Consider the following 26751-nt stretch of genomic DNA (forward strand, 5'->3'; position numbering starts at 1 on the left):
ATCTAACAGAAAATCGCCTCTAAAAACAGCCTTTCGAAAATGACCATATTTGAAGAGACATTAATCATATTTTCATGGGATGAATTCCAGTATTTCAAAATTTTCCATTTTGAAATACTGGAAATTACGAGTGACATACAGGTGTGTCACTCGTAATTGTTTGAGAAACTTCGAGTAATTTCGAACAACTTTATACAGCAAAGTCAAGTTGTTTACGTGTTTTAGTGAAATATTTTTGTTGAGGAGTATTTCTTTTAAAATTATATGATGGTTGAGCACATTGCATATAGATTTGTGTAAATTGTCTATTGGTTTTTAGTGAGTATGCTTGATGAAAGTGGTAGAGAATGTGCGAGCAGCTAAACCTAATTTGAGTAGAAGCTTATTGCAGTACTTTGTTGTATGCAACTGCTTAAGGATTTCTGTCGCTAGTACTATGCTGCTCAATTTAGTTAAGGAATCCTAATATAAGGGAGGGTTAACGAGGGACCAACCATCCCTCCCAAGCTCCACAGAAGCCTCGGAATTCGGACGCCTTTGCGATGATGATTATTACTCGTTTTGGGACCTGGAATATACGTAGTTCGGTGAAAGAAGGAGCTCTTTTTAATATGACGAATGTCTTACGACAGTATAAAATTGGACTTTGTGCTGTACAAGAGGCGCAATGGCCGGGACATGGCTCGACCCGCAATCAGGGGTATACGCTATACTATAGTGGTGACGACAGAGGACGAAAAGGACTCGGAACTGCGTTTTTAGTTGGTGATTAATTTTTGTGTAATATTTTAGATTTTAAACCTGTGAACAATCGTCTGTGTACTATTAGAGTTAAGGCACGTTTTCAAAATGTGTCTATTGTGAACTGTCAGGCCCCTACGGAAGAGAGCTCGGAGGAAGCTAAGGATTGTTTATACGAAGTACTTGAGCGTACTTGTGTTAATCTACTGTCCTATGACGTCAAGCTAGCAGTGGAAGATTTCAACGCGAAGCTGGGAAGAGAGCGTATGTGGCGCCCTTTCATGGGTAGTGAGAGCGTACATGAGGAGTGCAATGATAACGGGATCCGACTTGCGAGTTTTATCGCCGCTACGGGATGCTTTGTAAAGAGCACTATGTTTGCGCATAAAGACGTCCACAAGCAGACCTGGAAATCGCCGGACGGTAGAACAGCTAACCAAATAGAACATGTACTAGTGCAGTGTTCCTCAAATTTCAGATATCTGCGTACCCCCTTCTTAAATTTACATTATTACCAAGTACCCCTAATTAATTAATTTTAATAAATAAATTAATTAATTAATTAAAATTAATAAATTCATTTAAAATATTAATTAAAATTAAATATCTATTTTATTTGAATTTATATTACTTAAATTAAGGGGATATTAAATTGAATTTATATGTTCATGTAAACAAAAAATATGATTTGTTTTTAAATTTTGGTTCTCTAGAGATGTCAGAGGACACACTCATCAATTTCATTTGATCCAGATGCAATATCAACGTTTTCTTGTTGCTTGTATTTGCTATATTGCTCTCTTTTGGGAGTTTTATAAATCCAATCTTTAACCAATGATCCATACGTAAGAATTTGAAAGCTAAAAAAATACTGTATTTACTCGAATATAACTCTGACTTTTTTCCCAAAATTAAAGCTAAAAAATCGTGTTGCCGAGATACGTGCGGGAATTTTCGGAAACTAAAGTTTTCAGAAAAAAACTGAAAATGGTGCGACTTACCAAGAAGCTCCTACTCGCTATCATTACTTTTGGCATCGAGAATCGTTTCTTTGTGTGCATCTTCAAAGTCATCTACCCAAATAGCGTCATCTTCTTTCCCATTATTTCAAGCAAAAATAACCAGTAATTTACGAGACTTGAGATACGTAGAGCAGAGAAGAACTACATATGATTGGTGCGGTATTAACAAAAGATCGCGCGAACCAAAGACAAATCAGCATTTCAGTTGAGTTGAAATGCTAATTTGTCCCTTCAACCGAATTCCATAATATCTGAAACACATTCACTATATATTTCTTAGTTTGAACACGTTAACGACGGGGATGGTATCAAGCAAAACCATATGTTCCACCGGCAACATATGGTTTTGCTTGGTCTACATAGCAGTTTCTGTTGGAGAAGAGTGGGTGTGATTCATTAGTTAGTGCCGTTTTATCTCGGTTGTCTCTAATTGCACTGTTTGTTGAAAAATATAATGACTCCTTTAATTATGCATAGCCTAAAATTGCCACGTACCCCCTAACGACCTTTCGCATACCCCCAGGGGTACGCGTACCACACTTTGAGAAACACTGTACTAGTGTATCAACGTCACCACAGCTCCATCTCGGATGTGAGAAGTTTCAGGGGAGCAGATGGAGATAGCGACCACTATCTGGTAGCCTACGATTTCAGGCATAGAATTCAGAACCCTGCGTGTCCTACCATACGATCCTCATGGGACCTGGACAAGTTGAAAACAGCGGAAGGCAAGCGGACTTTTCAGTTAGAGTTGCAGAATCGTTTTGGGGAGTTACAGGAGGAAGACGATGATCCGGATGGGATGTGGGACACCATCAAAAATACGGTCGCGTTAGCTGCCTCGAGAACTGTAGGAAAGAGAAAGAAGAGGAGAAAAGCATGGTTTAATAGAGAGTGTGAAGAAGCTGTAGCGAAACGAAGGGAAGCACTATTGAACTACCTAGCAGATAGCAGGGAGAAAGCTGCATATGAGAAGGTGAAAGAGTGGTGAATACTTGTCTACGCAGGGAAAAGCGGAAGTATCTTAATGAGAAAGTGGCTAGTATAGAGAGAAATAGGGTGACAAATAATGGACGGGAGATGTACCGGACGATCAAAGCCATGCGAGGTGCCCAGACACAAGCAGAAACCATAAGAGATGAGAGTGGAAATCTATTAACAAACTCAAAAAATGCTCTCGCTCGGTGGGGTAGATATTTCGCGAACTTGCTGAACGTCAATGCTGGAACGTCAATATCGGAGGATTATACTCCTTATCAAACTGCTGAACCATTTGTTGAAGGATTAGTGAGTATACTTGTGCTATCCGCATGCTGAAAAATGATAAGGCTCCAGGAGTGGACTGGATACTAGCAGAGCTCCTGAAGAATGGTGGGAACGTCCTGCTGGAGCAGCTGCACCGACTCATCTTGATGATCTGGCGAGAAGAACGGCTGCCGGACGAGTGGAAGGAATCGCTGATCGCCCTAGTATATAAAAAAGGAGATAAGGCTCAATGCGACAACTATAGGGGCATTTCATTGCTGTCGACTGGCTACAAGGTCTGTCTAACATCATGCTAATGCGCCTCACACTATATGCAGAAGAGTGCCTTGGTGACTACCAGACGGACTTCAGGAGGAACCGTTCTACAATAGACCAACTCTTCATGCTGCGCCAAGTTTTTGAAAAGTGCTGGGAATATAACCGGGAAGTTCATAATATTTTCATAGACTTTTCTAAAGCCTATGACTCAAAAATATGGCCGGTGTTAGAAGAGCTAGGAATTCCTCGAAAACTCAGAAAAATGGTGCAGGTGTGCGTAGATGGTTCGAGAGCAAGAGTGAAAGCAGAAGGTGACCTGTCGGACCTGTTTCAAGTACAGACCAGTGTGAAGCACGGTAATGGGCTTTCTCCGATTCTCTTCAATGTAGTGTTGGAAAAAGCATTTAGGAACACACAGCAAGTGGCAGGTGGAGTCGACATAGAGGTGCAAGTTAGGATTCTTGGCTATGCGGACGACCTGAACGTCATGACGCATCAATGGAACGACGCAGTGGCATTGGTTACTGCTATTGAAGAAGCTGCAGAAGAAATTGGCCTGAAGATAAACGCCGAGAAGACAAAATACCTTTTTATGAGTCGCCGTGCTGCTCAAGATCCAGAGAGAGCTGCATAGTTTGAGAGGGTGAAGGTATTTAGGTACTTGGGTTCTTTCGTGACTGAAGACAACAAAGTTGAGGCTGATGTCCACAGTCGGATAAATGCTGCGAAAATGGCCTATTATCAGGTGCGTCCCCTTTTCCCCTCGCGCTTGCTGTCTTGGACTACAAAGGTGGGACTATACAAGACTTTGATCAGGTCTGTTCTCCTCTACGGTGCTGAAGCGTGGACTCTCACGGCGAGACAAGCCGATCACCTGAGAGTATTCGAGAACAAGATGCTACGACGTATCTATGGAGAGGTCATGGCAGACGTAGTCTGGAGGAGGCGGTCCAATGCTGCCATACACGTTTTATACAACTCAGCAAACGTCTTGACGGAGCTGCGAGCCCGGCGTCTTCAGTGGCTAGGGCATCTGTACCGAATGGGCCCCGAAAGGACTTTGAGACAAGGACCCCGATCAGGGAGGTCGAGAAGGAGATGGGTGGATCAGGAGAAGGAAGACCCGCAGGCTGTAGGGCTGGAGAGCAGAACGTGGCGGACAGTCGTAGAGGACCGTGCCCAGTGGCGATATGTGGTGCTTGAGGCCAAAAGTCCCCCCCGGGCTGATAGCGCCTGGCTAATGTAATGTAATGTATTTTATACACAAAACGGTATTTCGTGTGATCCGAAGTTCCGCTACTACCGAACATTAGCCTTAATATATAAATACCAAAATAAACACCACTACTTGGAGACGCTGACGCTGTAATGCTGACTATAATTTAAAATACTAGTTTGGACTTTAAGGATCTCGAATATACTTCTGTTTATCTGCGAAGTTCAGTTAAATATGGGCCCATTATAAACATATCAGCAGAACAACATGAAATAAAAAACGGTCGTTTTTTTTACCACACCAAGCTATTAGCCTAATATAGCACGGTTTTACTTTTAGAATAAAATTACCATTCGTGCATAAATTCAGTATATTAAGTAGATGCACATAATGAAAAAAAAAAACACTTTTTTAAGCAAGTCATGAAAATATATGTGATAGTTTTAAAGCACAGAAAAAAATGTTGGCGGAAGATTCTGATGTTATCCGGAGTGATTCAATTTTAAGTTATGAAAAATGTCGTTATTTGGATATAATAGTTAGTGAGTATTAAAAGTTCAGTCTTTTGCACTACCCATTTCCTATCCTTTTTCCATTTAATATTAAATGACTGTGGTCATTTAATATTAAAATGGTCTCTTATGGCGAAGCTTTTTTTATTTTAATGTCAGTTCCACCCATGAAAGATTGGTGGATGGGATTGACATAAAATTGCCTAATTAGGTTAAATAATCGGGAAACCGTGATCTAGATAACAAAGATTGTTATTTTTGAGCCATTACAATTCTCCATTTATCCGAATGGTGTCCTCAGGGCGATTTCAACTGCAGCCCCTATGTCGGAAAGCAATGACATTATCTATTAGACCAACCAGGCCAGTGAAGCAAAGCCTCTGTAACTCAATATCGACAATGTCCTTTCTGCAGAAATACCCGGGGATTAAATCCCGTCTAGAATGCAAGTAACATTTAAGAGCTTTTTCAAGTGAAGGTAAATTATCTGATCATCTCAGATGGCGGTGGAAGGGTTTTTCATCCGCAAACAGAACTAACTGTCCTGAAAACATCGGACCGAACTAAGCTACCAAAGTAATTTTTGCTTCATAATAAACCAAATCAAAACCACGTAGACCTATCAACCCTAATAATAGTGAGTAGTAATAGGAAATCTTTTCGAACTACTTAGGAGGCATTAAATCGTATTTAGTCGAGTACTTAGAAAAGAAACTTGTGTCCTGGACAGAATTTGAATGTAAAGCATTCCCAACAAAGGACTATCGACTGACTTAGTGTTTTCTTATGGCTGTCGAAGTTTTAACAGTAAAATACTTTTCTGACTTATTCTTCTTTACCATCATTTGTTTCATCTGTTGGTTTATTTTAAGAAGAGAAGCAAGGAAAAGTCAAATATTTGATTTCATTCCGGTTAGAGAGAGAGGAAGAGATATGACGATGATGTCGCATTACCAATATGCAAAGTTACTATTCATCAGTTTAAAAATTCATGAGATTATTGGTGATATTAAATACCATGAATAATAAGCAGTTAATCCTAGTCGATTATGACACTGAGCAGTTTGTTTAAAAGTATGCCATGGAATTCAGTATGCGATTATTTAAGACCGAAACAATTTATCTATAGCTTCATTAAATATGGATTCTTTGAAAAACATCTCAACTAACAATTTTCGATGCGAAGATATTGAGACCATCATACGAAAGGAAGAAACTGCCTTTTTGTATAATACTCAGCTGTTTTATGTTGACACCATGCAGGCGAACGAATTCCTTAATATATTTAGAAAGAACTTAGCTGATTAGAAGGAAGGACTAAAACTCATTGATAATAACAAAATATCTTGCTTCGATTTAGAGGGAGAACTTTAAATTTTACCGATAAAAGGAAAAACAAACATTAACTTAATTGCTAATTTTCAATTCTTTCTTGTATTCGATGTGCATTCTTCATGGAGTTGCGGAGTCCCCGAGTTTTACAGTCGAATCTGCAGTTCCTGCACGAACCGCGAAAATGTCATGGGAAGTTTTAACTCGATTTTTGCGGCCACCAACCTAAAAACACAATTAAAATATTCAGTTCACTTAAATTATAGCAAACACTCCGAATTCCCATATCAGCCATACAAAAAGAAAAAAAAAAAAGTTGAATTATTAAGTGTCTTGTGGACACTAACGTACTTTGGAAAAGAAAAGATAAAGAATTAGAATCATATTATACTAAGACGAAGGACATTTATATTAATCGTATTTAACCATTTTTAAACCACCTGAATCAGTTCACAGCCTACTGTTTAAGGAACGGCGGAACCTCACGATCATTTCCCGATACAAGCTCGAAAGGTAATCAAAAATAGCGAGGAATTAGATGCCGCAACTTAGGCAGTTCTGACAAAGAAAACTGGAGTTGCTTAGAGAAACGCTTTTCAACTGCAAGCTTAATCTGGCTTATATATATCATCATCAACAACCATAGGTCCAACGTCCGTAAGTGTCTGATGCCATCTTGATATGATTCTTCCATTGTATTCTATTTTGTGCAGTTTGTGTATAGAGTTTCCGCACCATTTAACAATGTCATCGCCCATTCTTTGTTTGGTCTTCCTCATTCCTTGTTCTTTCCATCAATCATCCCACTTTCACATATATATATATATATATATATATATATATATATATATATATAATATGAAAAGTTTTTTTACTTTGGGGATAATATATATTAGGGTTACCAAGTAATTTTATAAACTTGGTTATTTTACTCCTAATCCCAAGTAAGCAAACAGTTAAGTTTGCGCCTGAACGTAGTTCAAGTCTAAAGGTGGTGCAACACCAGGGCAACTCGTTGTAAAGGTAGGTAAAGCTCTGATCACTATTCTTAGTATTTCCCATAATGTAAAACACATCTCACTAAGAGATGTATACTGTTATACATTATGGGTGTGTGTGTGGGGGGGGGGGGTCACTACCTTTTTTGAGGTCTCCTCAACGAGTAGTTAGACCCTGAAATACCAACGTTTTTAGTAATACAGAGCCTTATCAACTTTACCTATACAAGGTGCTTTTACTTTGAATAAGAAACTCTGGATGAGATAAAGATGTGAAAAGATTTTTACCTTGGGGATGATTTCTGGTGTTGCACTCCCTTTAGACTTGAACTACGTTCAGGCGCAAACTTAACTGTTTTGCTTACTTGGGAGAAGGAGTAAAAAAACCAAGTTTATAAAATTTCTTAGTATCCTTATATATTAATCTTGCTAGAATTATTCTTACTAGAACTTTAATATAATTAGATCATGATTCTCTCCATCGCGTACTTGGTTCGCGCGTGTGAATAGGCAGGTTTCTGTTCTTGTTGTTTAATTTAAAACTTGATACTAGGGCGATAATTTTATACTAATAAAAATATATACTTGAAAAATAACATATAACGGATATATCTTATCATGTCTTACGTCCCTAAATAATAATTACAAATCCGTAAAGCCCATGACCTGCCACATATCTTTTGGCTTTCAGAACTAGTTTCAGATAAGATCTTAGACCGCAATGTATATTTTCTGTATAAATTGCGTGTGTTCTCATAGTAGTTGCTGTACGAAAAACTACAGTTTACGGGAGAAAACAAAACTCCCTGTCATCTTCGTATCGAGCCACAGTAATAATAATTAAATTTGAAGCAGGAAGAAATTAAGAATGCACCCTTCAAACTTTAGAAGAGAATCAGGATCGCAGGCAGGAAATGCGCAAACAAGATATTCCAAAGAAATTTGCTTTTGGCCGATCAAAATTTATTAAGATAAGCCCAAATTCCCCCCCCCCCCCCCACACACACACTCTCCAGTTCATCATCATCATCATCATGCTTATCAAAGATTTAGGCCTAGCATGGCCTTTTCCGGCCTTAGAAGTCATCGTTGAATCGTTTAAGAGGACGTCCTGGTTTTCTTTTCCCTAATGGCTTGTACTTTAAGGCTTGTTTTGGTAATCTTTCTGTTTTCATTCTTTGAACGTGTGCCATCCATTTATGTTTATATTTTTTAATTTTTTCTATTACTGGTTCTTGGTTTAATTCTTTCATAAAATATCTTCGTTTTTTTTGTGATCAAATAGGGTATACTTTGCAGTTTTTCTCATAAACTTCATTTCTGCTGTTGTTAATCTCTGTTTGTCTTTTTGTTTTATTGTCCAGATTTCGCTTCCATACATTAAGACTGGTAGGGCTAATGTATTGTATACTTTTAGCCTGGTTTGTTTTTGAACTAGGTTTGGTTTAAATATAGAGTTAATTACACCTGTTATTTTTAAATATTTTGCAGTTTTTACGATTATATCTTTTTCATTTTCATATGAGATCATACATCCTAGGTAGTTAAATAAATTCCTGTTCTAAGATCTTATTATCTATTATTATTTTAGTTCTTGCTGGATCTTGTCCTTTAAAGGCCATAGTTTTTGATTTTTCCGTTGATATTATCATACCATAATCTTTGGATATCTCATTTAGATCTAAAATAGCTTTAAGTTATCTTCAGAATTTGTAATTATTATTTGGTCGTCGGCAAAGAGGAGAGTGTTTAAGTTAACTGTAGGAGAAAGTTTAATTCCTTGATGTAAATTTTTATTCCATTTTATTATTATTTCATTTAAGTAGATATTAAAAAGAGTTGCTGAGAGGGGACATTCCTGTCGGGCCCCTTGGTTTATCTCTCTCGTATATGATAGCTCGTGATTTAATCTTATTTGTATTTGATTATTTTCATATATACTTGTGATAGCTTTTAGGATATTATTTGGTATTTGTCTTTCTTTTAATATGTTAAATAATATGTTTCTTTTAACTTTGTCAAATGCTTTTTCAAAGTCAATAAATGCAATATGTGTTTCTAAATTATATTATCTTCTTTTCTCTATTATTAATTTTAGGCAAAAGGCCAGGTCTATATATGATCGTCCTTTTCTAAATCCATTCTGTACTTCTAGAATAAAGTTTTCGGAATATTTCATCAGTTTGTTATTTAAGATTCTGCTATATATTTTGTAACAGGAATTTAGTATACTGATACCTCTATAGTTTTTAGGGTCATCTCTATTACCTTTCTTAAAGATAGGAATCACAATTGCTTTTTTCCATTCTATTAGGGGGATACCAGTTGAGTAAATTTTATTTTAAAATAATAAGAGTCTTTCTTTGAATCTTGTTCCTGCGTATTTATATAGTTCTGAACCTAGCTTATCTTCTCCAGGTGATTTTCCGTTTCTTGTTTCTTTCAGGTTGATTTCTAATTCTTCTTCAGTTATTTCCTTTTCATTTTCGCGCAGTTTATTTAGCTTCAGATGTTGTTTTAAGGACTTAGCACTATAACTACAACTCCAAGAGAGGTAATCACTTTTTTTTTTTTTCGGGAAAGCTATAGGGGTGAGTTGATATTAGGATGATCACTTTAGTGTAATAAAATTACTAATATCACAATTAAGGACACGAGAGGTTTGCGAAAACTTTTATACGCCAAGTTTCAAATTGTAAATAGAGCTGTCTGAGTGTTTGAGATAATTTCCGCAGTCTATCGATCACTGCGGTATAATGGTCTGTTGGCAGCCTGCAGTCTAGTGCATAATTTTCAGTACGAATGAGTCAAGAACGGTCATCTGCACGCAAAAGTGAGACCGCTCTCTAATTGCCTAAAGAAATATGTCAGATACGCAGACTGGAAAACAATAAACAACAAACGATGATGTGTCACTGTCAACAGAGAATAGTTGCTTATGTGAGCCAGCTACTGATGCAGCACAAGAACTGAGCAACAAACGGTGCCAGGCAGTTCAACGAAAGCTACCGAATGCCGTGTATGTTGTTTGCGACTCCGTGGTTCGTAAATATTTCAAGGAATTCTTACTTGCTTTAGTTCTTCTTCCTTCCAATACATTCTTACCGCCCGTTAGACGCCAGAAAAGCAAGTACAGAACATGGAAATTTTACCCTGATAAGAAATAACATCTCTTATCACAATATACAGCCTAGAGGATATGTAGACTAGGAAAGATGCGTATCGTATCGTATCGCTTCTATAGCCTCGAAATATATGCGGATTATGACACCCAACTGAAATACAGCATATTTCAGAACCTAAAACAGCAATCATTCTTGAATAACATTGCGACAAAAACTGAATAGCGCTTCTCTTTCATTAGGAAAGCTTTCAACAGCTTTCCTATTCAATTTAATTTTTTTAAAATTTTTTTTATTTCTATGACAACGGTAACTCTCGGGTGTGTGCTATATTTTATGTGGCATATATAATGTTGGTTTTATTTCTTATATATATATTATTTATATTTTTTTTTTTTTTCCCGGAGCACCACTTTTCCCTTTCTTCAGGGAAAAACTGCCTAAGTATTCACTAACATGAAGAGAGCCAATGTATGCATTGTAACAGAGAAAAGACATAAAACGTGAAGATAAGAAGGATGAAGAAAATGAGACGAGCGAAGGACTAACAAGTGCAATAGAATAGACAAGCATTCACTGAATGGTACGCAGTTTATATTTTACTGTATTTCCTATCACTAAAGGAAGACCTTCTCTGAAAAAAAAAAAAAAAAAAAAAAAATATATATATATATATATATATATATATATATATATATATATTTATATATATATATATATATATTTATATATATATATATATATTTATATATATATATATATATATTTATATATATATATATATTTATATTTATATATATATATATATATATATATATATATATATATATATATATATATATATATTTATATTTATATATATATATATATTTATATATATATATATATTTATATTTATATATATATATATATATATATATATATATATTTATATATATATTTATATATATATTTATATATATATATATATATTTATATATATATATATTTATATATATATATATTTATATATTTATATATATATATATTTATATATATTTATATTTATATATATTTATATATTTGTATTTATATATATTTATATTTATTTATATATATATATATATATATATGTGTGTGTGTGCGTATGCGGTCTGGTTAGCCGAGTGATTAGCATATTAGCTGGAGAGAAGATTCTCCAGCTAATAGGCTGCGGATCTTTGAGATTATATCGTTCATTCGTACAAACAAATACACATGCACACTCTTTTACAGGCCGAATATCATCATTATATAAATCATGAATATATATATTCGAAATTCAAGTTACCGAGATATATCTTACTTCAATATGAATGCCTAATAAGAGGACCAACACAAGTGTTGGCAGTCTTCTAATTACAACTGAATACCTAAGTTGTTTATGCCGTGCTAATTAGAGTATTGTTAGTCTGAGACAGATCAATCATAATAAGTTTGTAATTTGATATTTGTATAGTGAACTCCTTCGAAAGGAGCCATAACATCCCATAACACAGTTAGCAGTCTGTTCATCGAATCCATTGTTATTATATCAACAGGATTCATTATGCACATCGCTCTTTGTAAATTTATTTGCAGCACACCTTTCTTCTAAAGCAGCTGCCATGGTAAAGAACTGTCACGAAGAAAGGCACACCGAATTACCATTTCGGCAAGTGTAATTCCAAGAAATGCTTTGAAGCATGTTTACACATAGCAGTAATAGATGGAAAAGTGAAAGAAGGGGGGGGGGGGCGATGCCTTCTTTTAAGTTTGATTTTTAATGATACCAGGAAAGAGGCGTTTCGAATTATTGAACAGCCAAAGCGTGGGACGTAAATCTATTTGTTTCTTGATGAGATGATTTTTTTTTTCTCAAAGCAGGAAGAATAGTTAGAATAATAGGCGATATAACATCAACAACACTAATTTGCCAAAAAAAAAAAAAAAAAAAAAAAAATGGAACTTCAAATGTTGAGTAGAAAACAATGGGCGTCCAAGCATTATATTTATAGGAACTAAGTATCGAAAGGTAGACATTGAGTTTATTGGAAGGGTAGTTATGGATAAAGTTTGTGCAAGATAGTTTTAAAAAAAAAAACTCAAAAGAATAAATTTTTGTGAAGAAAATATGTTTATGCAGATCTTTCGCAACAGTCCAGGAAGACGACAGCTTTTTCGTAGAATCGTTATCGGAGATCCAAGCTAGAGACGACGACAAGATTGGACACGCAATGAGAAAACACCGGGAACCTTCTATTCAAATAAAGCTCGAATGCCGAAACGAAAGGTAAAGCCAAATACGTGTTCCATAGAAAATCGATTTTTCAACCGGAAATTTCGTTCCATTGGTCAGAAGGGTAAATAAAAGTATTGCGTAGTACTGTATCATTGCGGCGATTTCCAGGTCGTATTTTCCTTTCCAAAGTAAATAAACTATTTTCGAAAGGAAGGAGGAAAACGTACGCGTTTTGATTTAAGTGATTTTTGTAATGACGAAGTTACGCGTTCTACACCATCCATCCTATTCATTGGAGCGAATCGCCTCGGCAGTCTTGCTTTTGCCAAACTAATGCACAAATGACCACAGCATTTATAAAAAAAGGTGCGTGCAGCAGCATTATTCTTGTATAAATGATGTCATTTATTATCATAGGAACTAAATCTTGCTTTTGGACTTAGGTGCTCTGGATAGGATATCTATTGCCATTCGAAATGATATAAAATTATTGCCCTAATTTTATATAATTTCGAATCGTTTGCTAAATTTTGCCACTGAGTGATCCGATTTAATCCCGAATTCACACAGACATTAAGTAAATATCCTAAATGCCAATTTAATGAAACCCATCAAGTAGAAAGAGGTTTTTATTTACGCAAGAGTGGACACGAAAGGATCTGTTAGTTTTTCTGTCTATTTGTCTATTTGTATGTGCATTTTATGAAATGCAGTTAAAATTGCCTAGGTGGTTTACATTTTAAGTTTATGGAAGATATGAAAAAATTAAAATAATTTTAAAAAGTACAAAAAATGAGGTAACCTCAACTACACAAATCCAGAGAAGTTACTGAAGATAATTTTGCATTTGAACGAATTTTGCATTTTTCGTTTGCTTTAAACGAAAGTGTATATATAAGAATAATAAAAACACATCCAAATTACAGAGAACAGTTGGCGCCACTTTGTCCTCTTCATGATCAGTTCAGAAGAAAAACGTCATTTGATGAAAGACGCGGGTTCAGCTATCGTCATGGAGAGGAAGTGTAGTTATCCAATCTTAAGTGGTAGTGTCAATTTTTTTTACTCCTGGAAGCTCGGTTCCTTCTACTCAAAACCAAACAGACAAAGATAGTTTCTTTGTCTGTTTGCAATATTAGTTTTCAATATTAGACCATCGAGAATGAGAAACTATCGACTAACCTTTCCTAAGTATGAGAAGTTTTCCATACTTCAATATTTCATTATTCTGACATGTTTTAGTGCTGGTTAACGTCTCGTTACGTAAACGATTAAGTAACATATCGAAACTTTTGAAATGAATGTTATGTTTCCAGTATCTTAGTAGTGCTGTTGAAACCAGGTAGAACCTTAGGTGGGTTGCAACACCGTCTTGTTATTTAGAATAAAAACGGGTCACTATACTAGCTGTAAGTGAAATTCTAAGAAATGTGAAGGCGAGAAATCATATTTAGTTCAGATGTACGTAGTGAGTCGGAAAGACTTGCTCATTACAAAATAAACGAGTAAACGTTGATTGTCGATAGGAAAGTAAGTTACAAGAAATAATTTAGCATATTTTGTTCGGAACACAGATCTCGGGAACAGGAAACGGAAGAAGCGACGTTGGAGTCGCAAATATTTTGGAAATCTGAACTAGAGCCAAGCATGTCATGCATACACAGACAATATTTTCCTTGTCTACTGAATGAGAATTGTCAAGGTAGAGAGCGTACGGAATAGTGACGTGCCGAAAACAGAAATCGGCAAAGGCGGCATGCACACGAGTTTGAACAACCTTTAAAAAAAAAAACATTCCCAAAAGAGATGAAACTGGTGAGCAGAAATAATCGCATGGAAAATAAAATGCTACATTGCCACCGTAATATAAACACGCTTTGTTAAAAGTACGGACGATGAAACATAGACTCACATCATATCATAATGAATGTCCACAGTCATTGATATATGCATACATTTCGAAGAATGTAACATTCTGTTGTCCTTTTGTTTTTCCCTCCCCCATTTATCTGTAGAGAACGTCGGTTATATTACTAGGGGCAGCTCACAGTTCATTCATGACATGTGCGTAACGTGTATTAATTCAAGAAAACTATGTGCTCCGTGCTAAGAAAATCTTCATAATTATATCGAAGTATGCTACTGAGAATACCAAAACTCGCTGTTTGATATGTAACTTCTTGTATCAAAATGCTCGTGAGCATTTGCAGTTCCGTTGGAACTACGATGTCCTTATTTAGAATGACGTGGTTCAAGTCCTTTCCAGAATGCGAAGGACCTTTCGTAATGGTTTATTGGAAGTTTGTGGTGTCCTTATATGACATGGAGACAGCTGTGAACAAATTAAGTTTTAATCTCCATTAGTTTCGCGTTCACTTCTTCAAGAGAGTGAAATGAAAACTAAACTGAGATTGCATTTTGTAACACGCAAGCTGTGACAGTATCTGTAATACAGAAAAACTGAAACAGACTTACTATACTAAGCGTGCACGATTTTTGTTGTATTACGATGACTAACGGTGGGACGCGTAGCATGTCTGAGGTATGCGCAAGGTTTTTGATCAAAGATGACCAACCTGATGTGCAATCATGCCTGGTTTCTTGGTCAGAAAGTATTAACAAGGTAGGTTACATTGATTAGGTTTTTTAATATTTCCAATGATTCTTTGAATGTTGTAACGAAGAAATTGTCATCAATGTTTTCCCCGGTAAACAAGTTCTCAAGTCTTTTTTAGTCCCCCAAAACCTTCCTATTTATCATCAATCAAAAAAGGATTATACAATATCTTTTGCACATGTAGAATAAGCAGGCGGGTATGGAGAGATACGCATATCTGAGCACAAGGACGTGGACGGAAAAAAAAGATGACATAAATCAGGAACAGCAGCATTCAAAGAATAATCGAATTAAAAAGAAAATAATAATCAGTGTCACAAAAAACAACGTATGAATCTACATCGGGTTTGGTCATCAGTCATGAAAAGTCTTCTAGGCTTTTCAAATGAAATTGAAGTTATCGGCCTCATAAATCGTTATGGAAAAAGAATAAAGGAAAAAATACTGTTTGAAGAAACTCTTTCGATTCCTGCTTTATAGTACAGTAATTGAATTATTCACATCGGTTAAAATGAAATGTCGCTTAACTGAAGATTTCATTAATTCCGACTATTCGGTTTACCAGAAACGCACATAATCAAAGAATACACAAAAGGAGGCTATATATATATACATGGCGTTCTGGGAGATTATGCATATAAAGGAGATGTCACTCAGTATGTTCAGCTTTAATTAAAATGCCACACAGAGTGGAGCTTACGTTCTGTTTTAACTGGTTGAGAGAAAGAAAGAAATGTCCTATTGCGACAGCAGCTCGAAAAATGACAAGCAGGATTGCATTGTCTCAACTTGTCAAAAGGTGATAGAAGTACGATGGTGTGGCAATGATTATTTTCATACTACCATAAATGGAGAGAGCAATACTTCTACGATCTGGATAACTTTGCACTTATGACGTCTATGGTGAAGTGTCAGTGTCACACAGCAAAATCTATCATAGCTCGTTTTTAAAACAACATGATGATGGCTGTCCACTTCAGAGTCCCATTCTAAACCCGATTTGACAATGGCGAGATGAGGTGAAACGATGTGAGCGATTGTTCTTGGAAGGCACTCACTTGCAGAAACTGAGGACAGTCTTGCGTAAAGAAGGAAGTTAATTTTTACTATGAAACGTATCAGAACCAAGCGAAACTTTATCATATAGACTGTTCTGACACGCAACAAAAAGTGAGTGCACACATCACCATCAAAAGAAATATTTTGATCATTGTATATCTTAAGTATTATTAAGAATATCTTATGTACTTCGGAAATATGGTATACATGCATTGTTTTAAAAATGATTTGGAAACATCTGTTTAACATTTTTTTTAAATACTGATGAACTATGATGCATCAAGATGTAAAGGAAAGGAATACGTGCCAAATAATATAAACTGTGCACGATTTGATCATTGTCATGACTAAGAACACCCTTTTAGTTACGTACGGTATTGGATTTAACCAATTTCCAGCGAGAGTGAGATGTTGTCATAAGCTGCCATAAGAGTCGTCAATAAGTACCACGTTTACGATATCAATTATGGTTGATGACAGGAGCGTGACAGTGAAAAGCAACAGAGAAACAGTTGGGCGGATCATATAAACTGACGGAAAATGCTGAAGTGGTTACGCGTTCCTCCCATTGTTCATCAGCGGGCTCTCTCAACCGGACGCCCACAGCTATACAGTGCTCGAACATTACGTACTAAACTTAATATCGGATTTGTATAGAAGGGCTGATGCGTAGAAGACAAATACCACCTACACAATGCTCAAATCCTACTTGTATGGTGCAGAGCACTTTTCAATTTTGCAGTAACCCATTGATCTACTGTACAATTACAAAGAAAAACATGAAAGGACCGTAATTTACATATGGTCTTGGTACGAACCGTATGCAGACTACTGATTAGGTTCCGATGGCTGGGTTCAGATAAGATGAATAAACGGGGAAATATTAGAGCAGGTAATCAAGACAATGTTGGCGGTTTGGAATATTGGCTATAAAGTTTAGTTTAATGAAACAGTCTCAGAGTCAACATGAATGAGACATAAAAGTCGGTAAAGAATCTCTAGAGGATAAATCATGAAGGCAAGGACAAGAAGGAAGGGGGGGGGGGGTATTAACCCAGTAAGTTGAGTAAGGACGTCAAATTAGATTATTGCCATTCGGAGTGAGTGAATGAAATAGATTGCAAGAAGGTGCAGTGTGTTTATCACCCATAAACACCCCACGGCCGCAGCTATGACGAGTATTAGCTGAGCGGATCCTAGGAGGACTCATCGCAATGAGGTTACTTAATAATATAAAAATCAGTCCGCCAATAGATGTAGTTGACAGATATAATGGAACCGATATATGAAGAAGGCTTTGAAGGTAGGGGGTACTAATCCGAAACAATTCAGTTCAATTCACCTACGATGTTCAATTCAACCTGCCATCCATATGTTATGTATGGTCCAGATTAAGAGTATATCGTATGTGACTCTCAAAAGCTAAATACTTCGGTTTTATCAACTAATGAGCTAGAGATGCAAGGAACTGTTGCTGTTGTGTTGAAGGTGATACGTAGAATGCGTTTTAAGATTTAGGACTTTTTAGAAGAGAGCGCCCGGTTTTCAAAAGTCCGACAGCAAATCCTGGCTGAGTGGTTTTGGATTAAAGAAACTCATATAATACCCTGACAGTTATTTTTTTTTTGTTTTGTTTTCAAAAGAAAGATTAATTCATACACAGAAGTCGCCTCGAAGCTACCCAGTTGGAATAGCCTTTCACATTCATTAATGTTTGCTTAATACGCACATACAGGAGGATTGGGGAAATATCCACATGGCTAGAAATGGATGTAGAAAGGGAATATGCAATTAAAGAAACGTTGGATTAAAGAGATTGTTATTAGGGAGAAAGGGTAGACTGTCCTGGATAGAGCTGATTTCTTTCGGGGTGCCTCAGTCATCGAATTTAAAGAGAAGGCAAAATGCTCAAAGAAGTTTAGTACTGTTTTTTCTTAGAATTAATGCATTAAGATACACTTTAATTCATTAATTATGGTGTGTTATATAGCGATAGTTAAATATCCTTAACAGCTCCAAAATATATAATCTAGCTATGTGAGTAGGAAATCTTTTTGCCTAGCGTTCTAAAAAATAAAATACTATATTCCAAAAATTTAGAATTCCAAAAGTTTAGAATCTACCGACATTCCTACCCTAAAAATTCGAGATACACGTTTACTGTGTCATTTCAAATAATGTGTAAACATCAAGTTGAGTTCGCTCTGTAATAATATTAGCCGCTAAAAACCCCAGTGGCATCTTTAATGATAATTGCATCCATGAATAGGAAAAAAATGTAACATATTAGCATAAGGAGCAGATAACCCAGGAAAACTCTACTGTTGAGACCGAAACAATATTTTTACAAGCCATTACGAGTCCCTTTTTTCAAGTCACTTGAGCTGAATGGCAGTCTGCCTGTAGGTAGAAAAAGTGAAGTCGTGTTCCCTTATTTCTCTTTCTACACATCCTGTTATAATTTTTTTTCTTTTTTTAAAAAAAAAAGGGAGGGGATTCGCTTGAGATAGGGGAAATAATTCTAGTGCCAGTGTTTATCATATAGCTATGAATAAAAACTGTAAATTGGCACAAAACTATTATTACATTTGGTTTCTTTCTCAGGTGGGTAGTTAAATCAAGTGAGCAAAATTATTTTAAAAATTCAAAGTGATTCGTGACTGTTAGTAAGTATTATCGACAGAGCGAAACACTAGGCGGGAGGGATGCTTTAAACTTCTTCTCTCGTAATATTTTTAGAAAACCAGTTGATCCAGAAGCAGATTTACCATTCTCCCGTGTTTCGAAATAATATTGATAATAAAGAGTAGCTTACAGATTCTGAGAGTGTCAAAAATTGACTATTTTCGCGTTAATAAAAGAATTAATACCGCTGAGTGCTCAGTAAAGCTAGTATTTTGGCTGGAACGAACTAGCTGCGATTGTCATCTAAGAAAAGTAATCTTTATAAGGGCTTCTCAGCTGAAGATAAGTTAGCCGATCTCATATGCTTTTTCTTCCGAAAGCTGATGTTTTTCCCTCGTGTCTTCGTAAATTTCTGTATTAGAAAACATACTCATTTGGCAGAGCAGAGTATGTACTTAGGAATAAGTGCCACTCTGTCTTAGCATTTATTCTGTGAATCGGGGAAAATAGATGTCAGTTCAATGTCAGTAAATGTAGTCATTCACTTTGGTGTGATTAGCTGTCAAATGTTGTATTATATTCACGGGATTATGCTACAAGAAACTAATCAGGCTAGGGATCTTAGAGTATTAATAGAGAGGAAGTTGAAGTTCAGGGGCCATATAGCGACATATGTCCACTACATTGCATATGTGCATCATAGGATCTGGAAGTCCTTAACCTTCCTTGGATGTGGACTTCCAGATCCTATGATGCACATTAACGAGATATGAAATAAGTTCGTAGTTATAATCTAGAAGAGTATTGAAACTACGAACTTATTTCATATCTCCAGGTTATATCTGTGTAACGAATAAAGACGTAAGTCCTTAAATGAATAAATTTGAAGTTCCAAGAATGAGTGTAAGTTATCCTCCCTCCACAAAAAAAAAAAAAAAAAAATCACTCTGCTCGCAGGATTTATGAGAAAAAAAGGTCTACTGAGTAGTTTGTTTACCATCTCGACATTCAATAAAATGCACATTTTCCAGCCTGATTCACTTAAGAGGAGGTTTTAGTTATCCGAACTTATTTCTCTTTCTTCACGTTTAGTAGATGTATCAAATGTGGTCAGAGTTCTTGGCACGTGACCAAAAAAAAAAATCCATGGAGTGGAAACGTGTTGAAATATCTTTGTTATCAATTCTTCGTGTAGAACATCTACAGAACAGAACAGCAACTAGCGAAGTCAGTTCGAAAGATATGTACGTTAAACTAAGTTTATATTACCAGAAAGATTCTGACCTTTGTATCATTAACTAGAGACGTATTAGGAAAGTGCTAAGGGCTACAGGACTCTCCTTGAAAGATCAAAATGACGTTCTTCCATATTCTTATACTTTTAAAACAACTGAGACAAGAAATAATGTGGCAAAACATTTTAGCACGCTCTAAAATCTTAGATGCGCTTTTGACTATAGCGTATAAAAGGAAACTATTTTACTTTCATGTTGTTTACATTAAAATCTATCCAAGCAAGTTAAGATTTAATAAAATTTACTAGAAGATTGAAAATGTGAATAAATGCATTTGAATGTAAATTAAATGTTTTGAGAACATTCCGATAAATATTGACCAAACCAACAAGTTTGTCAGCTATTTATGTGTAATGCGTAATACTGCCATCATCAAATAACATTTTGTTAGCGCTTCCATCGAATAGGAGGAGGTAATGATTGTTGCGTGATTCTATTTTCTCATCATTGCCTCTGCTATTTCTATCAACTACGAACAGAAATCCATCAGCCACTTTTCTAAGACCCAAGCTTTCGGTGATTAACTGACTTTGGATGGCTTTTGTGTTACGTGACAAAGCATTAGTTCCCATTTGCAAATGTTTTTAAAATTCAGTTTTTTCTTGAAACTGTGAATGCACGATTTCCAGTTTCATTACTTTTATGCTGAAAACTGAAAATAATAAACTGTAATTGGTTTATTTAGTACACATCAGCGTTTCAGAATGTATTATTTTTCTGGTCAAACACTTAGAGAAAAATGTAGCGTGTTAGGCTTAATGTACGGATTCAGTCTTTTCAAAATCTACAATTCAAAAAGTGCTTCAAAATGGCATTTAGAATATTCTGCCTTACCAAAGCAGGAAACAAAGATTTGAAAATAAATTAAGGAATTAATTTACTATTACATGCAAGATAGATGGAAAGTGGGATGGGAAAGGAAAAAATCCTGACTATTAGAATAATTAGTTCTCGGAATCAGACGACCTTTGATTTGATTTGCGCAAACATTGAGTCTCGGACAATGCTAAGCCATTCACTGACATTAGAGATCTCTTCGGGATTGTGTAATTAGAAGGGTACGTGCACTTTGGCCGCACATTCATTCTAATATGCTATGTCAAAGAGTGCCCGATCTGGTGTCACCTCTTTATAAATCTTTCAGCTTTAAAATAAAAAAAAAGCTCTTAATTATCTGAACTTCATTTCTTATCTCATTGCTCTTCTAACGCTTCTAACTCATTCTGAATAATTCATTGCTTATTAAATCTATTTCACCAATCTAACTTTCGCCTTCCTTTCTCCAACGATCTCAAAAATTCTTCACATTCCAACCAGAATACTAAATAATGCAACTTGTTCTATACCAATATCTTTGATGGAAAAAAAAAAGATCTTGGTTTGAATCTGTATCTTTATAATGGTGAGTTAACTGATCTCATAAGGGAATGGAACGGTATTTCTTCCCGAAAACTCCGGTTTTTTTATTCCTCAGAACAGACATACTGGCTAGAAGAACAAAGCAATTAAGAGACAACTCAGAGCCTTCGTTGTTTCGTCCGTAATTCGAAAAAAACAGCATCTTCGCTAGTAATTCTGCTATGTTCGGAACAGAAATTAGTGCTAATTTATTTTCCTGTGAAAGTTCATACAGCCATTCTTGAGTACGCTTTCTTTGTCATATTAAGCTTAAAAAGAATGAACTTCTTACTCCTTTCTAGTCTTTGCTATCTTAGTTATAATACCCATTTCAATCTTTTGATCCAAATGTTTGTATTTATCGCATCACGAATCCATATTTGTCCGCACGGTTAGCCGAGTGGTAATCGAACCCGAGAAACGAGTGTCCCGGGTTCGATTCCCTTCGCCGACATGAGGAGCTTAGGATGTTTCTCAGACATAGCCAAGTTAGCCTGTCTTGGGCATGGACTGCAGGGTTTTTCTCCGCAGTTTATTTGGGGTTTTTCGTCCCGCAAGCAGGCAAAATATTAAGATTAAATTTCTGACTGTAATCCGTGTGAAGACACAGGATTACAGTTAGAAATACTGCCCATAGGGGATGTATCAAGGAGTGAAGACCCGGCTGCATTAATTAGTCGTAAGCCCTCTCATTGGGGGGGGGGGGGGGGACCTCAACCCGTCCTAGGATGGATGAGTGGGATAGGATCCATATTTATATGAACAGATACCTTTCTTTCCTTTCCATTTAACTTGGTAAGCCTACGTGAAAAGAGATTTTTGCCTACATTCACGCATAAAGTGGTTGCCGAAAATTATCAGCATATAATTTTGGGCAACCGAAAATTGATTTCGTGAAGATTAGAAGTGATATTAAAATAACATAAACATACGCCCAAACGATAGTCACACCTTTAGAGTTCTTGCTAATGCATTTATTGCAACTGTCGTCCAATCACATGCTCTTATCTGTTTTGCATTCAAATAGTTATTCTACTAAAATGCTACAACGAAAACCAAACAGAAGGCTTTTTGGCTTTTCCTCCCTTCTTGAAATTACGATACCGTGTTTTTGGTAGAAAATACCCAGAACAATCGTGAAAAACCTTAGATATAATCTGCCTGACAGCATTCTCCACTCATGAAATCTCTAAACAGTCTTTCTTGGCATGAACAGTTATCGTGAATCACCTCATCGGCTATCTAATAAACTAAGTTTTCTTTTCCTTTACATGCGTTATTTTACCTCTGAATAACTGCACCAGACAACAACTACTTTTTTTTTTTTACACATCAAAAATCATATGGTGAAAAATTTCGAATGTTGTGACCCATGCTATTGTGCTATGACCTCAACATACACATAATGAGTTGCTCTTTTTCTCTCTCCGGAGCTGATCCGAGAAAGAAAAAGAGCAATTCATTATCACAACCAATTAAAGCCTGTATTTCATTTTTATTTTTTGACTACGTAAGCACTTATAGATGAAGGACAGATAGATGAAGGATAAGGGAAAAAAATCGAATTAGAACTTAGCTTTCGAAACGTACCTAAATTCCAAGTTGAACAATACAAATCACTTGAACAGAACGAGACACAATTTCGAGTCATTTAGTAACACTATGACGTGATCGTGGCGTGAGGTCATCATGTTGCTTTTCCGTTCTTTAAAGACTCCGTAACTATCAAATTCGTTCCAGAGCGATTCTCATTCACCTCACGAAGCAACAAATGAAACTGACTACTTATGCTGTGGGAATACAGGAAGAGAGAGTTAACTTGGCAAACCTGAAATTAGAGGAAAGAAATGCAGGCATTATTTACAGCGCAAACAAAGTGTTGCATGACCTAATAAAGGAAACCTTGATGACGCCATGCCATACAAAAGAAACGCCAGTGACCTCAGAGTTAAAAAGGTAAGTAGGTTTACTTTCTAGAAAGAATGAGCAAGCAAATGACCCTTATGAGTTGGAAAGGAAAGGGGCCGATATAGAATTCTGTGTAGTTATAGAATTCTTACTTTGTTTAGCCAATGCAAGTTATTAGTTTTCTTATGGTATGAAAATAGTGGCTACAACACGAAATAGCTTATTAATGTTTGTAAACATAGATAAATCCAATGTAAATCAAATAAAGTGGTGTCTATTACATAGTCAATAAAGAAATAGATACCGACAGAACGCACGATTTTCAGCTGTACTTGAGCTTTCAGATTTAATTATCTCTTCGTAATTCAAAGTTCAAATCTCAAGGTTCTCATTACTTGGTTCCGTCTTTCAGTACAGTACTCTGTTAAGACATCGCAAGTGAAATAAAACCACTAGCAAATATATCAGCACAAAGCACATGTGAAGAATAAGAAGCGAAACAGAGACGAGACTGAAATTGCAAATAGAGGAGAGATCGAGTAGACGCAGAGAAAGTGTTTTTGCATCAGTGAAATTGTCTCTTCTCATGATGGAGCATGACAAACATACCACTTATTAACTGAAGTGATGCAGCACAAACTGGTAACTGGTTATTGACTTGTAAGAACATGATCTCTAATCATAATACATTTTTTATGTGAATCTCACCTACGAAAGGTTGTAAACCTACGTGGATGAGAGGGCGAAATATTATCCACTCGATCGACCTAATATGCAACCAAATTACATGAATATCATACTTATTAGGAGAGATTAAGTATGGTATTTATTTAGTTAATCTCTTTAAAATCCTTAAAACTTTTTTATAAATCTGTGATATTTTCTACGTTATATGTAAAATAACTACTCAATTCTGTAATGCTCTAATACTGCAGCCTCTACCTCAATCGGTATCATTTGTGTCCTTTGACTGGACCTGCATTCGAATTCCGTCTAAGAACGCGAAGACATTTCAAATGAAGGTGAGTTAGCACATTCCATACTGAAGTGGCAGAGTTCCTACTCAAGGAAACTCAGTTTGTTTTGTTTTTTTTTCATCTCGCAAACTGGTCAAAAGAACACACTGAATTAACAGACATACTACACTAGTCTCATAGCCTTAGATGCTCTGGATGTGATTCCAAACAGCCGAGGCGGCCTGGTTGGCCGAGTTGTTAGTGTACCCACTATCCAACTAACAGGTCGCGAATTCAAATCCCGTTGCGGGCATGGATGTTTGCGAGTGTCTTACCTTGTGTACTGCTATAACTTCTAATATGTCGCAGCATGACTTTTGCTGCCCTGCGGCATTAAAAGTCATAAATCATCATCATCATAATCAACAAACAGCCCAGTTCAGACAGTAATTCCCGCATATGCTGCGCTAAATGAAAACGTTTTATTTTACATAAGCAAGCTATTTCCATTCATAATATCGATTGAAGCCGGTGTCTCGCGCTGAGTATATTTAACGTCGGGGAATTTTCTTTTGGTTTGTTCTTTTCCCCTTTTATTGCTAATCTAAAGTGAGTCATTTCCGAGATGATGATGAGAAAATTTGTATAAAGAAAATTTTGCAAAATTTTCTTTATACAAAACCATTACCATGTGAAATTTATTGTGTTAAAATAAATAATTACTTATGTGTGCCTGACTTGTTTTTATTTTATATATTAACGTAATCCTAAACTTATACAGAACTGTTGACCTTTCTGGGATACTTTGAGGCACTTTCTGATTATTTCTGTTTGGATCCATGCATTGATATGTGGCAATAATAACCTGGACAATAATGGAAACAGAACACAGTGAAGTTCACTGGTGTGATCAGATGTACCTTGAATGACACTTATACTAAACATTGGATGAAAAGAATATACTGTAAACCCCAGCAATCAAGAGTTGTCATTCTTAATTTGAAATTACTAACCACAATGAGGACAGTTGCTTATCAGAAAAGTAGTACTTCAAACTGAATAGGGTATACGATCAATCGCTCTCATAATTGTGTGCTGAAGACCGAAACAATGCATTTTCACTGTAGTATCCAAGCTACATGTAAAATTCTCTAATTGCACAACTATTGAAAAGTTATGTAAATTACGCGCCTGTAATCATTTTAGTATTCCTAATGAATAATTTAGCTTAATTCATAAAAAAGAATTTACAAATAACTTATCGTGAGTGAAACGATCTGTATATTTGAAATAACACAAATTTACTAAAGAAATATTATAAATTAATAAGAAAATTTGAACACAGTATTTTTACGTTTTGTACCATCATCACCATTTCGCTGTCTCAACTGAAGGATATGCACATTCAAAGCAGAATATGTAATAGAAACAGAAAAACCAAATATATTTTTGTAAGACTGGGCTAATATCAATCTAGACTGATTCGATACCTTTTTGAATATTCGATAGGCATGATATCGCCACTGAAAGCGTTCTGTTACCTGCACTATATTTCTAAACCAAAAAGTATTCACGTGAGCACACATCCTCGAAATAGAGAAAGACTTACCTGCTTTCCGAAATAGCAGTAGACGTTCCCCTCGAAACAGACGTCCACAGCATAAGGGGAAGTAAACACCACGTGAGCTGTTCCCTAAGCAGCATCGTGCTAACTTGTTTGCATCTGGCAACTGAGTGTCTTCCACACGTGTCTGAAGAGCAAAGTGAGAAACTGTTTGTTCTATCAAAAGATAAGAGGCGCTGTCGGCATCACTCGAAAGCTGTCAAAGGAAGAAACGCAGGGAGCAGCGCGTTCACAGCAACTTTTCTGCCACGAGATCGTTCTAGCTTGTCGATGTAAGGCAGACTTGCGTAGTTGTGTGCTAGCTCGCGCATAACACACTTCCGTTCTGCGGGGAGCGCACGAGGGAATTAGATCAGATTGGTGTGTTCGGAGCGAGGAAAGACCATTTCAAATACGACTGCCAATGCTGCATACACTTATATTTCCGTCCTTTTTATGTATTTAGTTCTGATATTGCGAAAGAGTCAACAGTGGGCGGGTTTTTATCTTTAGCGGTGATATAAAAGTTACAGATAACACTTGATTCATCCCCCCCCCTCCATCGCGCCCCTTCCAGGTAGAAA

At 36.1% G+C, this 26751-nt stretch overlaps 1 protein-coding gene across 1 annotated transcript in view; it reads right to left on the reverse strand.

Moving 5' to 3' along the window:
• The window catches only part of LOC150094448 (glycine receptor subunit alpha-3-like), an 81500-nt gene extending 55056 nt beyond the window's left edge, over positions 1-26444 (reverse strand). The window contains exon 1 of the mRNA XM_090411807.1: positions 26174-26444. Coding sequence (XP_090267933.1) covers positions 26174-26268 — 95 coding nt within the window. The 5' untranslated portion in view covers positions 26269-26444. The remainder of the gene's footprint in view (positions 1-26173) is intronic.
• Between the last annotated feature and the right edge of the window lie 307 nt (positions 26445-26751).

Source organism: Typopeltis vanoorti, chromosome 22 (genome assembly GCF_054136105.1).
Source record: "Typopeltis vanoorti isolate ZY-2024b chromosome 22, IOZ_Tvanoo_1.0, whole genome shotgun sequence".
NCBI lineage: Eukaryota > Metazoa > Arthropoda > Arachnida > Uropygi > Thelyphonidae > Typopeltis > Typopeltis vanoorti.